Genomic DNA, 17,459 nt, shown 5'->3' with positions numbered 1-17,459 from the left:
GGAGCCAGACCCTGACCCCCAGGGTCAGAAATTGGAAAGTTCTTGTAAAAAGCAATGGAATAATGGTTTGGGGAGAGCTATCATAGATGGTGGGGACCCTTGCTATCACGGCCAGCTCCTGTAACCCTGTGTTCACAGAAATAGGTTGTGTCCATAAAACACAAAAAGAAAAGGATGCTATGAGGAGAAAGAAGCTGCAGAAAATAGGAAGGTGCTTCTGGAATCTTAACATACTGTTGTCAGAAATAAAAGTTCAGTGGAAGGGTTGTAAGATATAGTCAAAGAAATCTAGAATATGGACTAAAAGAAGAAAAGAGATGGAAATATATATAACAAATAGTAAGAGACAGGGATTAATTCTACTGGTCCAATAGCCAAATAATGGGAGTTTCATACAGAAAATGAAGAGGCCAATAGCAAAGGACAAATTAGAAGAATATCTCCCACAAATTCAGTGAATCAAAAGAACAAGTACAATGAATCAAAAAAAGATACCCTGAGACATATCACGTTGGAATTTCAGAACACTTAGGGTAAAAAAGATGCTAAAACTTCTAGAGAGTGAAAACAAAACAAAGTCACATACTAAACAACAGTAGCCAGGCTGACATCAGAGTCCATAGGCAATATTGATGTTAGAAGAAAGTTCTGATAGGTAATGATTTTTTTTTTAACCTAGAATTCTATATCCAGCCAAACTATCAATCGTGTGTGAGGACAAGCATGCAAGGTCTTAGAAAGCTAGCTTTCTATGCACTCTTAATCAATATTTCAATCAGAATGTACTTTACTGGCAAAAAACAAGGGAATAACCCAGAACAAGGAAGATGATGGATTCCAGAAACAGTGACTGTTTCCAGCAGAGCAGTGAAAATAAGTCACGGTACTACAGCTGCGCAGGAGACCAGAGAGTAGTCAGCCCAGATTAGGGAAAAGTGTACAGTGAGGGTCTCCAGAAGGACAGACCCTGAGAGAAGGGGACCCAGGGGAAAAACTTGAGGATCTGAGAAAGGCAATTGATAGAGTGAAAAAAAAAAAAAAAAGAATCCATTCGAATTTGATGCTAGGTATATTCGCCATTGAGTGGTAGATGAGTTGGCACATTGGACCTGTGGAAAAGAAAGTATATGTGATATCATTTACAAAGTTATAATATTAAGTAAACACTATTAATTCATCTTCAGATTTTGGAACCAGCATATACACAAAGCATGGAACTCAACTACAATTAGAAAAAAATGTCAGTTTTGTCAATGTTGATAGTCTAACAGTAAAAATGCAGAGGATGGGGAGGGCGGGAAGCACTCATGTCCTCCAGTTAGAAGGTGTAGGGTCAAGGGATATTGTCTATAGTTGATGGAACAAGAAATTGACATTTAGATTGCTTTTTTTTTTTTTTTTTGCAGTTGTCAAGAAGAATAGAGAAGGAACTGAGAATTGCGATGTGTAATTATTTTGTGAAGGGAGGAAAGTGGCGTGAGGTGGTGAGTGAACTAAATCCTCATCTCTCACAGCAGCAGGGCAAGAGTGAATGTCTAAAACAAGAAATCAGGAAACTGAGGTATAAACATTTTATTTAGGGACATGGCAGTGATGACCAGAAAAAACCAAATAGAAGTTATTAAAATTGCCTCCCTCTGGGGAGTATAGGGCAAGAGACTGCTGCCTCTCATTGTAAGTTTTGATTTTTAAAAACTGAACACATCATGATACTTAATTTTGTTTATATATTAATAAACAAATAACACAAGGATACATAGCCCCAAAGAAACTTTGGCTAAATTGTTAGGCAAAAGACAAAAAGTCTTACCCTTGTTTAAATTTGTATTTCGTTGCTTATTTGGACCAAGTGATTTCAAAGTTGCTTATGACTGTTAGCTTTCATGCTTCTGTGATTTTTATAAAACTCCTCCTCACTGGACATGTTTCCAACTATATGGTGCAAAGCAGTGGCAAATAGGACTTGCTATACAGAAAATCCCAATACAGCAATATTTCCAAGAGGGCATTTACTCCCTGAAGCTGGGCGTCCTACCCTGTGTCTGTGTCTCATAGTCTGAGCCTCCCAGCTGTTTTGCTGTGGGATTGGTGTTCCTTCAACTATGAGCTCCAGGAGGACAATGAAAAAGCTTTACTTTCATTGTTCTTGTGCCCAAGAAGTGACTCCACCATCACGCACACAGCGTGGGCTCCTTGACCAGCTCACGATGTGTTCTTTCCTCAGGATCTCCTTGAGTCCATGCCCTTGGCTGGGTCCAAGGTAACCGGAGCATCGGGGTGGGAGTCGGAGAGCCCTGCCTTAATTCAGGCTGCTCTTCTTCAAGCTGTGAGAATGTGGGCAAGCCACTCAGATCCATGAGCCTCAGTTCTCTCATTCCTGAAATGGTTCAGATAAGGATATGGCCTCCCTCACTCAGATAACGCATGTAAAGTGCTCAATAAAGGGTGTTTATTAGAGTTGTGATTATTATTATGAATAGAAGAGTCTCCATGAGGAGCTCAAAGTGCTGAATAACAATTATAATGTCTTAGGTTTAGAAGGGAGTCAGGAACTGAATGTCTTTGTGAGTAGCTGTTGGTGAAAGGTCCTGCTAGGTTGTGATATAACAGAGACAGAAAAGTTCCTGGTCTGGAGATAATTTTTCTGGTTGCACAATCTTGAGCTCCCGATTGAGCTCGGCTCTGTTCCACGTGGATCCATTCAGTTCCACTTGGAGTCTCTACTGATTCCCTGCCATGTGCCCAGCTGTGGATCAAGAACTGTGGAAACCTTCCCACCCCCTCCAAGGGACACGTGGCTCTTCCCAAGAGGGGCTCGCAGTCTAGGCGGGAAATAACCCTAATGACTTGACAGCTGACATTTAGAGGATGCTAGCTGTGTGCTAGGCGCGGCTCCAAGTGCTTCACCCTCTCATTTGAGCCTCCCAACCTTCTGAAGCAGATGCCACTGACATTCTCAATGTGTAGATGAGGAAATCGCAGCAAGGGCCACACAGCTTGTGACAGGCAGAGCTGGGGTTTGGACCCGGGTAAGTTAGCTTCACAGCCTTGACTCTCAATCACCGCAGTTGGCTTATTAGTGTAAAAAAATAGGAAACGTGCAATAAAACACATGGATGAAAGTGCACCCAGTGAGAGAGAGAACTGCAAAGCAAAACGCAAAATGCAAAGTGCGCATGGGTAGTGGGTATTTTTCACTTCAGAACACTGAGGGTAAGTGGCTACATTTCCTGCTGTTTGCACTCAGCATCTCCTCGTGGGAGTCAGTGGGAGGACAGTCATGTACTGCCATTTCCCTGAAAGAAGAGAGGAAAACGAAAACGACACCATGACCAGGCAATGCTTCGTAAGCCATTGCACACTCTTGACATTAGGTTTGGCTTTTTGGATGTTTTCTCCGCTCAGAAAAGCATCTGCATACACAGACTTATTTGTTTTTAGCCACCTCTGTCATCAGAGGGAGCCAGCTCTCTGGGTCTATTCTGCGCCTGTTGAAAAGAGGAAGCAGGTACTAGCTTGAGTTTACTCCATTTGTGGCCTGTGGGGAGCTGGGATCTGGAAGGTAGGCATGCGGTCCAGCCAATGGGACTTTTGCATGGAGATAATGACTGCTGCTCGGTTGGTGTCTGGGACCTGGGTACCGGGGGATGGACAAGCAACGTGTCAGCCAATTTTGAGGGGCGTTTCTTTAAGAAGTGTCTGGGAACCGAGGCAGGCTTCTCTCTGGGGGACCGGGTTAGAAATAGGTAGTGAAAAAAGGTGTTGACAGATATTGTGACAAGTTCACTCAAGGACACGATTTTAACAATCAAATGGTTCAAAAGAGCATAGAGTGAAGAATAATGCCCCTTTCCTGATTTCTCGCCCCTCCATCCTCTAGTTTCCATCTCTTGAGGCAACCAACCCCTGTTTCCTGTTGATTAAGACTCCTTCTAGAGATAATCTATGCCAAACAAGTGTGACAGTGTGTGTGTGTGTCTGTTTACCCACATGCACACCCATTTTATTCACATGATAGCCTAGCATAATAAACACATTATACCATCCTTTTTTCCCACTTAATATATCCCAGAGATAGTTTCATGTAAGTCAGTACATTTAGATCTTTTTATTCTTTTTTTAGGGCTTGCATAGTGATCTACCAAACGGTGTCCCACAATTTATTTAAGCTGTCTCCTATTCATGGATATTTAGGTCCTTGAGGTTGTTAAAAGCCATTCTAGAGCATTTGGCCTAACTTTTTTTGTTTTGCATATGAGGAAATTGAGATCCACACACAGAAAGACAGGTTTAGATAATTCAGCAGGGAACCTACATTTTGGATGTGTTTTTCTTGCTATTACCGTATTTTGATCACAGAAGACAAGAGAAGGTGGGTTTGAGCGTGTTTTGCACACGTGGGTGGGTGTGTGAATGTGTGCCTACACAGGTAGGTGTACATTATGTTGGGTGACAGATGTGTTCTTGAAAAACTCTGAATGAACCCTTTTATTTTTAAAAATGGAATATGAAATCTTAAATGCCCTGAGGGTGGGAAGATGATTTGTTATTTAAAGGAAAATTGTAGAGCAATCCTTATGTGAAATGATGACTTCTTTTTTTCCTTTTTCAAAAGCGACTTTATTGAGGTATACTTTACATGCAAAAAAAAGAATGCGTCCATTTTAAGTGTGTGGCTTGATTCAGTTTAACAAACATACACATTCATGTCACCACCGCCCAATCAACATATAGAAGACTTTCATCTTCCCCAAAGGTCCTTCTGTGCCTCTTTTCTTTTTTATTGAATATATACTTTACTATTGTAAAACACAATACTCAAAATCATTCAATCATCCCCTGTGCCTCTTTGAATCCAGTTCCCATGTCCACCTCCAGGAGATCACCGATACGCTTTTTGTCATGATAGATTAGTTTTGTCTGTTCTGGAACCTAATGTAAGTGGAATGGTAATCTTTTGCGTTTGGCTTCTCTCCCATAGCATTCGTTTTGTTGCCTGTACCAGGAGTTCATTCTTTACTGCTGAGTAAAAGTCTGTCATATGGATACAGCATGGTTTGCTTATTCATTTATCTGTGCTTGGACTTTTGGGTTGTTTCCAGTATTTGGCTGTTATGAATGAAGCTGCTAGGAACACTTCTGTACAGGTTGATGGCTTCCCAAGTAAATCATCTCCCTAATCCAGTTGTGCAGGTCCAGTTTAAAATCGGGCCATTCATCCATTGAGCCCACATGTATAAATATGTATTAAATCCCTTCCATGTGCTGGACAGACAGGGCTCTGCCCTTCAGGGATGTACATGAAAGCCCACATAACGTCTTTGCACTACCATGGAAGGCATATGAGAAAGGAGCAATCCTCCTCTCCTCTTATTTTATGAAAGTAAGTGCTGTTCGAAGCCTGTGAACCGAGTGGAACCCTTAAAATATTTAGTTACACGTGCACCCTCTGCTTTTTAACCAGCCAGTGCACTCTACCAATAGATCTAGTAGCAAACTCCTCAAATGAAGAGTCTTTAGTTTAATTGGTGGCTAGCTCCAAAATCACCACCCAGCGGCTGCTCAAGAGCTGCCCCTCATAGTGCCTGCACGTTTTGCGCTTTCCAAAAGCAGCAGCTGGGAGGACGCCTGCTGCTTGACGATCTCCTGCTCTGTCTGGCTTGCCTCTTCCGTGCCAGGCACCTCTGGGGACAGTACGTGCCTGAGGGGCCTCCAGGGGAAAATAGCCAGCAATACAGGGGGTGCAGACCTTGGGAAGCGGGTCCTCTGCCTTGGGAAAGAAGCCCTGAGTCTTCTCCCTTCTTCTCCTTCCCACCTCCTCATCCCTCACTCCCCACCCTCCTCCAGGAAAAAAAAAGAAACAGCCTATTATCTGGGACTTAATTGGTGCAACATGGACAGTGCAGCCTCTTTTCCTCCTTTTCCTCCTTTCTGGAGTCATCCTTTTCTGACCGCCCCCCCCACCTTTTGCTTCTTTCTAGGACCTGGTGCCTGACACCAGATGGAAAAGGAAGTGAAGCTCAAATTGGGTCTGTGTGACCCTTGTGGGCTGTTCTGAGGAGAGGCTTGCCTAGAGGTCTCCAGTGAAAGTTGAGCCTGTGGTTAGGAGGAAGCTTGACTATGAATTTCTTGCCTCCTGTGTCTCAAACTCGATTACCCCCAAACACAGGCACACAGACACCTATGGGTCACAGTGACACACAGTGGTGACAGCTAAGCGGGCTGCATGGCTGGGGTGCAAGTCCAGTGGTCAGGGTTCTTGCTGGACAGGTGCGGTGTGCTGGGAGGAGTATAGGACTCAGAGTCAGGAGCTGAGGGTGCAAGTTATGATGACTCTGCCACTTACCTCTGGCTGTTCAGCTCCGGAGGACTTGTCCTCAGAGACTACCGTGTGAACGGTGCCCCTGCAGTTGTGCCGTGTGTGCGCTCTCACTAGCCCTGCTTATCTTCCTTAACTCAGTTTTCTCGTACCTACAATGTTGCTAATAATACTTGTTACCTTACAGGTTAATTGTGAGGAATCAATGAAATAATGCTTGTGAAGGACTTTGTCAATGCTCAGGTACCACCCAGAAGAGCGCCTGTGTGTCTTTTTGCTTTTCAGAGATGGCTTTTTCCTGGTTTCTGTGGTTTGGGCTCTTTCCCCATTGCTTTGTACCTAAGTCGCAGGAATAGAGCTCTTGTTTATGTCCAGACCTTCCCCAAGGGCTCTGGGGGGGGGGGTGTGGGAAGGGGAGGGCAAGGTGTTCAATGAGTTGCTCTGACTTAAACGGGCCCGGCTGGGGAGCCAGTCAGTTGCACTTGAGAAGGAGAATGAACCCACGGAGGACAAGCCAGAGGCTTAGAGTTATGAGAACCCTGAGACCTGGTTGTCAGAGAAGGCTTTGTGGGGCTTGAGATGGGAGCTCCCGGGCTGGGTGGGGCTCGAGGTGGGAGCTCTGTCAGAGTCATCTCTCCGGTGTGCTCCAGGCAGCAGCGCTGCACGGGAATCCAGCTGAAAGCTCTCGGTACCCCAGTTTTTCTATCTGAAAAGTAGGGAATATGATTGCTGGCCTCCCAGGACATTAGATGAACTAATACAGGTGAAACCTCAATACAGTGTCCCAGGCCTAGTAGGTGCTCAGACAATACGTGGTCATCCTCAGCTTCTCCTTCTCTCGTAATCACCTCGTGACCCTCTGATGACCAGGGCTATAGCCTTTTTTCCCACTGGGTTTCCTCCAGGGCTCGGTGAGAAATTCTCACCTTAGGTCTACATCTGATATTCGCAGCACTGTGAAACCATCAGATGTCCTGAAATAATATGTAATAACGTCAATTTGGGGCAAGAAAATGCTTTTTTGGGGGTGGGAAGTTTCATAGAGTGGAAAGAACATCACATCGGATTAAGTAACAGATTTGAAGACTTGGCTTTTTAATAGCAAGAACAGCAACAGTTACCGAGAGTTCTGTGCCAGGCGCCATGCTATGCACTGTACGTAGATTTTCACATTTTAGATTGTGACACCCCCAGTGTTGCAGGACCTGTCATTAGCTCCATTTCACTGAGGAGCAGTCTGAGTCTTAGAGAAGATAGTTGCTTGCTTCAGGCCAGAGAGCCAGTAAGTTCACTGTTAACCACCATATACTGAGGAACTCCTAAGTGCCAAGTGCTTTGCGTGTGTGTCTCATGGAATTGTTACAATAACCTGTTTCACAGATGAAGAGACAGAGGTTGAAGTTCAGGGAGAATAAGTAATTGCCTGACCTGTAAGTGACAAGACTGGGATTCAGTCCTGGTGTGACTTCAAAGGCTGTGTTTGTCTCCGCCATGGTTCTACTGCCTTGCTTCTGGCCTCAGCTGGAGGTTGAAAGAGAATCATAGTCAAAAACAGAGATAGGGGCTTCCCTGGTGGCGCAGTGGTTGAGAGTCCGCCTGCCGATGCAGGGGACACGGGTTCGTGCCCCGGTCCGGGAAGATCCCACATGCCGCGGAGCGGCTGGGCCCGTGAGCCATGGCCGCTGAGCCTGCGCGTCCAGAGCCTGTGCTCCGCAACAGGAGAGGCCACACCGGTGAGAGGCCCGCGTACCGCAAAAACAAAAACAAAAACAAACAAAAAAAACAGAGATAGTATCTGGGAAAGTGCATCAAATAAAGGTATGAGGTTCAAGGAGATTTGATAAATGGGGTTGCATCTGGGAGAATTGGGAGGAACCTGAAGCCGGGGAGAAGGAGCTGAGAAGAAACCCTGGGAATGGTTGGGAGGAGGGAGGAGGCCTGCTTTTATGTAGTGCCAGCTGCCTGGTGGTGATGCCAGCTATCATCTTGCAGGGGTTGTGCAGGGCTGGGCACCTACATTGCTTCATTATCCGGGCCACATGATCGTGAACAGAATTGTGATTAAGTTAATTTGGCCATGAAGTGACAAGGCATTCCACCCCCTTTTGTACCTGATAACCCCTCTATTTATCCACGTTGAAGTCCCACCACCCTGCATGGATTCTCAGAGCCCTCTCACTTGGCTGGCTGGCGCTCAGCCAGTGCTCTGCGGCCATCTGCCCAGGCTGCAAAGCCCTTTGTTGCTCTTGGCATGTTTAATAGCTTAATTTCTATTTTTCTGTTTGAAAATGCAGTTCATCGGCACTGAGGCAGCAGTGGGTGCTAAAATGGTTTCTGATTGCTATCTTGAATGTTAATATCCTAATACATTTTATCATCAATGACCTGTCCCCCGCCACGAGTTCTCACTCCCCTTTTGCAAAGAAGGGCACGCTGCCTGCCTTCCGACAGGCCTCGCGGCCCATCTCATTCCTTTGCTGTCTCCCTCCCTGCTTTTCTCAGATACCATTGTACTTTGCCAGTGAAATCCACAGTCGTGGGAAATCTTTGACTTGGAGGATATGAGAAAGTGTTTCATTTTGCCGGCGGGGTTTAATAGGGATGACCTAATCTCTAAGAGGCGTACATTATTTAAATTCCATGCTTTCGGACAAGGGGGCCCCTGATACTTTTGAACTGTGGCAGGGACAGGATTCTGGTTGGGCTCTGTTGTTTTTCCTGTTTGCAGTACAGTGCAGGGGCCAGGTTATGCTCGTGGCACGGGACAGTATTAGTGGTGAGAGTGGTGGAGAACATTTTCTTTACCCAGAAACCTGAAATCTTTGGCATCACGAGTGTGTTATTTGGTTCTTATCTGGATCCCAAGCTCAAGGCCCCAAACCCAGGTGAGCGGTCCCTGTGGGGCTACCTGAGATCTCCCTGCCCTCCCTCCCTCTCTGCCCTGACAGAGTACCTGAAATATCACAGGGACCTCACCTGGGGGGCATTGAAGACCCGTGTTGGTGGAATTAAAATTTTGAGGGAAGCCATAAGCACTCTCAACCACTAAGAGGCTGAGACTGGAAATGAAGTGAGGCTCACGAATGGCTCAGGGAATCTGCATTAGGAGTGGAGTGAGATGTCGGGGGAAGGGACACAGGGAGCATCAGTTCAAGGTGAGTTTTTAACCTCATAGGGAATATATGGTACTCCTGGTATAGCTGCCTCTTCTTCCCCTCTTGCCGCATTGGAACATCATTTTAGTACAGATCACCTGCCTGCCTTCCTTCCTAAGGAAGGGGCTTGCAGGAGTGAATAATCCCAGAATAGGCTCCGGGACACAGAACATTTTCCCACCTCCACAAAGGTTTATTGGGTGTCTCCTGACCAACAGACAGTACGCTGAACACTAGGGATGCAAATAGGCTTGTCATAGTCTCTGTCTAGCCGAGGAGAGAGACATACTGGAGCTGCGGTTGAGATATGTATGTGTACTATAAGAACACAAGTGAGGGTAGTTAATTCTGACTCGGAATATCTGGAAAGGCTTCAGAGAGGAGGCAATAACTGACCCTGACCTTGGAGGAGGAGGAGGTGTTCACCAGGCTAACCCTTCCCGAGTAGTACTTGTTAAACGTGTGCCTGCTTCTCGCTGAGGACCGTGGAAAAGAAAGGGAGGGGCTCGTGGCTCCTGCCCTCAAGAAAGCTCACAGCTTGTTGAGACCAGCCTGGCACATCTGAGCCAATTGGAGCTCTGCACAGACAGATGGGACTGCGGAGGTGGGGGTCGGTACCAGGGGTACTCAGTGATCCAGGGTTTCCAGAGTGGCTACTCTCTCAGGGAGAACATGGTCTCTGTGAGGACGGTGCAGACCCTGGAAGGATGTTGATTGCAAGCGGCCCAGCCCCTCTGGCTCTCCTCGTCATCCTGCCAGTAGCTTGCTGGATTGGGAGGTGGGGAGGGAGGGCACGAGGGTGGGTGGAGAAGGTTGGTGGGGAGAATTTAGCGACATCGGCTCTCTCCTTACAACCCTGGTAGAGGCTGGGGTTTGCAACACGCATGCGCCAGCATACCGCGAGCATGGTGGCCCTTCAGTCCCGCACAAGCACCACTCGCATGCCCAGCCTTTGCTTATCTGTTGCTTCCACCTGGAATGCTTTCCCTTTCTTGCCTTCGTGAAGTCTTCCCAGGCTGCTCTTTTACACTGATTTCAGGTTCACCAGATACTTTATATCTGTTATTCTCTGTCCCTCATCATTAAGCTGGGTTCAGCATTGTTCTATTTTTGTTTTAGACTCCCTAGTGAGATTGTAAACACCTTGAGAGTGGGAATAATGTCTTATGCTTTTCTTTTCTTTTCTTTTCTTTTTGCGGTACGCGGGCCTCTCACTGTTGTGGCATCTCCCGTTGCGGAGCACAGGGTCCGGACACGCAGGCTCAGCGGCCATGGCTCACGGGCCCAGCCGCTCCGCGGCATGTGGGATCTTCCCGGACCGGGGCACGAACCCGTGTCCCCTGCATCGGCAGGCGGACTCTCAACCACTGCGCCACCAGGGAAGCCCTGTCTTATGCTTTTCTTATCTCCCGTGAGCCATTTGTGTAGTATAAAGAACAGGGGCTTCTGTAGACAGTCTTGGCATTGGACCTCAGCATCGGCATTTACCTTGGAACTTTGAGCTCAGTTTCCTTATTTGTGAAACGGGATTTAACACAGGGTTTTTCAACCTTGACACTGTTGGCATTTGGGGCTGGATGATCCTTTGTTGTGGGGACTGTCCTGTCTGCTGTAGAATGTTTAGCACATCCTTGACCTCCACCCATTAGATGCCAGTAGCATCACTCCCTCTCCAATCATAACAATCAAAAATGTCTCCAGATGTTTTCGTGTCCTCCAAAATGTTCCTTAGGTCAGGTGTCCCCAGTGTAGTTCCTCATGTCAGGTTTCCCTTGTGCAGCAACATTGCTTCCAGTTGGGAACCACTGGGATGACACTACCTGTCGGGTATGCATCAGACCTCCTTGTTACTGCATCTGGAACATAGTAGACATTCCACAAATGCTGATTCTCCTTCATCCCTAGTTCACCCAGCACTCGGTGTGTTGCAGATTCATGGAGTGAATGGAGCTGTGACTCCAGGTTTTAGCAGTTTGGGGTGGAAATGCCATGAACTCTTGGGTTGCCCCTACGATGCACTAACAGAGTCACTGTCATTTTCTTAATTGCAGATTGATCTGGAGCCAGAAGGAAGAGTGTATGTGATCATTGATCTCTCGGGGTCATCGGGTGAAGGTAGGAGAGTGTGAGCTCTCGTCATTGTTCTTGTCCACCGACCCTTTTGTCTTTTGGTCTCTCCCTTCCCTCCTTGGCTGGGACATATTCCAGTGACATTTAATTAATTGGCACCCTTTAAAGGAAAAGGTTATTTTGAAGATGCTTACGCCTGTGTACCAAAAGGGACCAGCCATCTGTTAGCTTTGGTGGAGCAGAGGGAAGATTTTCGACTTAGGGAGTGAGGCCAGTAAAGCAGGCGTTCCTGCGCCTGGGTGCCCAGGCGGGCTTCGGTGGGGCGGCTGCTCTCCCCGGAGGTGCGCGTGGGGTCAGCGTGTGTGTGGTGGCCAGGAAGTAAGACCGGTTGGTCTCACGGTATTCAGAAATGACACAAATGAGGTGTCAAATTTCAGAATCAGAAATGTTACTTCTATAAAGAGGGATGAATGAGGAGTTAGGGATTCACATATACACACTACTATATATTATAGATAACCAACAAGGACCTACTGTATAGCACAGGGAACTATACTCAATATCTTATAATAATCTATAAGGGAAAAAGAATTTATATGTATATATACATATATATATTTATATGTATATATACATATTTTTTATGTATATGTGTGTGTGTATAACTGAATCAAAAAAATAAGTGTTACTTCTCTTTACCAGTTCTTTACCCAGGCAAAAGCTCTGCTCTTAAAGAGAAATAATGGGGTGAGGATATCTGCTCCCCAGTAGCTGATTAAGTAGGGTATAAATGTTCTCTGATCGTTGGATTTTCCTTCTTTCTTCTTCTTACACCCTCTTCTCTCCATCCTGTCTTTGCTCACTTACTACCTTTCAAGGCTTGTTGCGTGGTGAGGGCTGAGCAGTCGGAGTAGAAGGGAAGACTGGACAATAAAACCTGTGGAAACAGGGAGATGGTGGCAGACTTGGGCTCTAGGGAGGTTGGGAATTAGGACTAAAGTTTAGTTACTGGGACCATCTTTCTTCTCCTCTTCTCTTTGTGGGCAGGGGACAGAACAGTTGGCTTTAATGTCATGGCAGAAAGATGGGACGAGCAAGGCGGGTTCTTCTTGGCAGTGAGAAAAAATGGGGATTAGAGGTTGTGGCCCCAAGGGAAAGGCACAGCTCCTGGCTGGGAGACTTGGGCGTTTTATAGCATCTCCGCAGAATCCTGGGGATTATAAGCACAAAGTCACAACCCCACAGTTTTGGGGATGAAGCTCTAGTTTAAGTTTCTATAATGGAGGAGGGACTATGTAAGCAAATTTAAAGGAGCTGGTCAAATGGTGCACTTGACAGTGGGGCCTGATGACTTTCATTTAACTAATTTAATCACCTGATTTCAACAGGTGTTCAGAATAATTCAATAATTGTGTGTATATGGAGCTCATGATAGAATTCAGTCCTCTCTTAATAGATCTCAATTATTTGGCATAGGTTTAAAACTTTAAACATCCTTCCAAAATTGGTCTCTTAACATTTTCTGCTCTTTATTGCAATTACATTTTGGTGTTTCCAACTTTCCCTCTCTACTCTCAGCTCTGAACAGCCCAGAATAGAAACTATTGTAGAAGATTTAGAGATCTAACAATATTTAGTATGAATTATTCAAGATGTACAAAAGGGCCTAAAATATAATAAAATGGGTACCAGTGTACCCGCCACCCAGATTAAGAAATAAAGCATCCAGTAAGGTAAAGCCTTGCCTTACTTTTAACACAGCGTGTGATCCCAAATTTACCAGACTTTACAATATTACAGTGATCTCCTGATTGTTGATACTGGTGAAACGTTTGCTGAGCAAAATCAATCCCCCTTTTTCCTTACATAATGTATATGCAACAGGATAATTAACTAAATATGTATTCCCTGTGCCAAGACCCTGGGCAATCAATGGGAGGCTTGGATTATTTTTTTCTTTGAAAAGATTAACGACTTGCAAAATTATAGAAGACATCCTTTTTTACATTAGAGGGGAAGGATATGGACAAATGAATGAATAAATAAATAAGAGGCAATTGCTTTTTTTCTTCTTGCTTCTACAGTTTATTGCATGTGAATGACCAAAGCAGTTTTCATTAGACTGAACTCATAGCCTATTTTTTTTATCTCTTTCATCTAAAGAAAATAGAGTTTACTTCAGAAATGCTGACACATGCCAGACTCTGTCAAGTGTTAGCATGTGTTGCTCTGAAGAAAAGAAGTTTTTCTGCTTTTTCTTAATTGCTTTTCCTGGATTTGGAATTCTTTCTCTGGATAGTGGGAAGGACTTCCAGTAATCTCTTTCTAGAAGCTGATCTTGGTGTGTTCTGTTTGTGTTCTCCACATCTGTTCTCCCACTCCTGCTGCTGGGACTGTGAGCGCTCCTGGCCCAGAGGTGGCTTTGTTTTTGGAAGGATTGAGAGGGTGAGAAGAGGAATGGGAGAATGAGTAGCCACAACACTTGCTATCTGGGTTGCATGGGAAGGGTCCAGGGCAAAAACACGGTTGTCACACCCAGACTATGGACATTCATTGATTCTTATTTAGGTCCCTTTCTTTAGTGAAAATTCCTAACTCTATATTCTGAGAAAGGGTGAAAAAGAGAATTGAAATGAGGCACAGCTGACATTTTCACCACTCTATTATTCTGCCATCAAGCATCCCTTCAGCTCACCTATTTCAAGTGCTCCAGTCAGTCCCATCAATGGAAAAAAAGATATTCGTAGCAATTGCACAAACTCTACACCACATGCAAATACCAAAGAGCCCAGAGAAAGGTATGGGGGTGAGACTGTGTGAATACACCCCCTTCTTCTGGGATGTGCTAAAGGATTCTTTTTTCTTGCTAACGCGCTGTAGAAAGCCTGGATGTTTACGTCTGCTAGAGCTGGGGTTAATGTGCTTTCTAACTATTTAATAAAATTCCATTGCTTTCACGTCCTGTGCAGTTCATCATAATGGGATTTGACTGGTGTGTGCTTTAGCTAAACCTGGCAACCTAACCCCAGGTGTAAGGGGTCAGGCTGGATGACAGTCAAGGTCATTTCTGGTCATTCAATTTTGATCGTCGGTATAATGTGAATAGACATCTATCAGAGCTCAAGGCTGAAGGCTGGCTAATATCTGTAGCCAGTAGAAGGGATTGACAGGTACAGTGCCAGGAACTTTACCTATGTTATCCCATGTAGTAAACCTTCTTAGGATGTTTTGTGTGTTGCTCCAGGCTCGGGTGCCTCTTAGTGTCTGCTTTTATCATAAGTAATGGCCATGGGGCTTCCTCGTAAACATGGCACTACAGGATCACCAGATACTTAAATCAGAGCATAATTAGCCCGGGCAACAGAAGCATAAGCAACAATGGATGTAGTTCTCAATTGTGCAAATTACTATTTCCTGTTGTGGACATTAGTTACTATTTCTTCCTTTTTTGTGATGTAATTTGTATATTACTTCTATTCTTCATAGTAATAGGACAGTGAACCATCATTTGCAGGCTCCCCAGAGGAGGGGCAGTCAGGGTCTGACCCAGGGATTTCTAAGCTCTTCTTCCCCCACCTTCCTTCCAGGTGTCGTGTTCACCCAGGAGAGTTTTTCAGAGTCTTAGGCAACAATAGCAAGAAAAAGAAGTGGGCCTCAGTGGTATGTTTGGGTCCCCAAACTGTTTCTCCAATAAAATGCCAAAGATACAAAATAATTGGAATGGTTTTTGCAGCACGTCCATCACAAATACTGTGGTTAGATCAGGTTGTGGGATGAGTGCATATTGTGGAAGCAGAAGATGAAGAGGTGGGCTCAGGATCCAGCCCTCTGCCCTTCTTTCTATAGCCACAGGCTCCAGAAAGCATTCAATATCGTCTCTGGGACCGGCAGCAGAGAGAAGAAAGAGAGAGCCTTAGGAGTCCACAGTCCTGAATGTAAATCCTGTCTCCAGTGCCTACTAGTTTAGAGCTTCAGATTTCTCACCCATCTGTGGGGATAATGGGATGTATGGTAGGTATTATGATAGGACTGCTATAAGGACAGTGCCCTCACATAAAGGTGACGCTCAATAAATATCCTATAGGCCCTGGAGACCTGAGGGCAGGGAGGTGAGCAACGTTCTAACCCAGTGCCCAGGAAGGAGCAGCAGGCAGGGTATCCAGGGAAGCAGTTTGAGGGCAGGTTTCTGACTCTGAGGTGTGGCATATTCAAAAGGTCCAAGAATAGAGCAAGGTGACAAAGAGGCAACTCATAGAATAATATCTGCATCTGGCAGGGCCTATGAGGTTGCTTTTTGCAGAGTTCAGACCTTCCCATAGTTTTGCCCCATCTTCTGTCTTTCTCTTTCTTCCCAACCCTTCCCCCATTGAAGTATTTCCCAGAAGAACGTTCTTTAGCTTGTCTGTGTCCTGTGGCCCTTAATGTTAGAAATGTCTCCTTGTCAGAGCCTGGGCTTGTGCCCTGTCTTCTCAGTGCAGACAGAACATGTTGTCCTTACACTCTCATCGGTCCTGGGTAAAAGCCCTGCATATATTTGAAGACAGTTATTAAATCTCTCTTCTTCAGGCTGAATCAATCAAACCCCTTAACCTTTCTGAAGAGAGAGTTTAGAAATCTTATCTCATCTTTGCAGCTCTCTTCTGGACTTTTTTTCAAGTTGCACAGACAGGTAGACATGATCAAACCTGCTTTGCTTCGTTCTAAAATGATCACGTGTGTATAGCAAGTATTACCCGCTGGTGGGAGATGGTGACTTCGAGAGGTCAAGTGATGTGCCTGTGGCCAAACAGTTGATTACAAGGCCCTGTTGGTTCCAGACCCCAGGCTACGATCCAGGGCCCTGCCTGGATCATGGCCCTAATCATGGCCCCATGAGTTTGCCAACAAAGACCTCCTCGCTGCTTTTAACATTTTAGTGCTTTTCTTCAGGAAGCTTTTTACAGAAATAGGAAGGTAAAGTTTATAGCTTTGAATCCAAAGATGACCCAGAAAGTCCCTTTCATAAATCAGCAGATCTCTTTTCCACTCTCTTTGAAATGAAAACTTCCATGGTCCCAGTTCAGTTCTGGTCAGCTCCTTGTCAGGCTCTCTGTAAGGTGGATCCTTAACTAAGTCTTGGTCGGACTCATCCCAGCAGGTTAGGAATCTTTCTTACCTGTGTCCATGGCAAGCATTAGAGCACTGCCTTCAGGGTTGAAATAGAGAGGTAGGCCTTCCTCTTGACCCTCTGCCACTGGTAGTTTCTATCTAGATAACGTCTTTCAGATTCCAGAGTCCCATTGATGCTTCAGTTCATAAGAAGTCTACCCTTTTCCTTAGAATTTCTGCATTATTTAATCCAATGCCTTCTGATGATCAGATAATTAAGAAGAACCATTCATTCAAATGAAACGTAGTCACTAATGCACTTTAGCAAATGTGCCCAGTTTGGTGCCCATGATGAATCGGGCGACAGGGAAGTGGAAAGTGAGAGATGGCATTTACAAGAACACATGGCCCTTGACTTCAAGGAGCTTGCAATTCAATTAGGAATCCTAGGCTTACCTGAAGGCCAAAAGCATTAGGCAACAAGGCAAGGCAGTATCACATTGAGTGCCTAATTTGGTGTTACCAGGAGTTCTCCAAATGGGAATAAATTGAAGCCGGAATAACCAGGGAAATTCAAGAAAGAGGCAGGGCTTGGGCTGAAAAGGAAAAGTTAGGTAGACTGGATTGACAGGGAAGAAGCAGGGAGGCCCTTCTTTTTTTTCTTTTTTTTTTTTTAAATACTTATTTGGCTACGCCGGGTCATAGTGGCTGCACAAGGGATCTTCATTGCCACATGTGGGCTCCTAGTTGTGGCATGTGGGACCTTGTTCCCTGACCAGGGATCTAACCTGGGCCTCCTGCATCAGGAGCGCAGAGTCTTAACCACT

At 45.3% G+C, this 17,459-nt stretch overlaps 1 protein-coding gene across 3 annotated transcripts in view; it reads left to right on the top strand.

Annotated features, from left to right (window-relative positions):
* The window catches only part of PRKCE (protein kinase C epsilon), a 509,389-nt gene that overhangs the window by 174,759 nt on the left and 317,171 nt on the right, over window positions 1-17,459 (top strand). For all 3 annotated transcript variants that reach the window (XM_030857772.2, XM_060309072.1, XM_060309073.1), the window contains one exon: window positions 11,526-11,589. In XM_030857772.2, coding sequence (XP_030713632.1) covers window positions 11,526-11,589 — 64 coding nt within the window. The remainder of the gene's footprint in view (window positions 1-11,525; window positions 11,590-17,459) is intronic.

Source organism: Globicephala melas, chromosome 12 (assembly GCF_963455315.2).
Source record: "Globicephala melas chromosome 12, mGloMel1.2, whole genome shotgun sequence".
Classification (NCBI taxonomy): domain Eukaryota; kingdom Metazoa; phylum Chordata; class Mammalia; order Artiodactyla; family Delphinidae; genus Globicephala; species Globicephala melas.
This window is presented reverse-complemented; position numbering and strand designations above follow the sequence as displayed.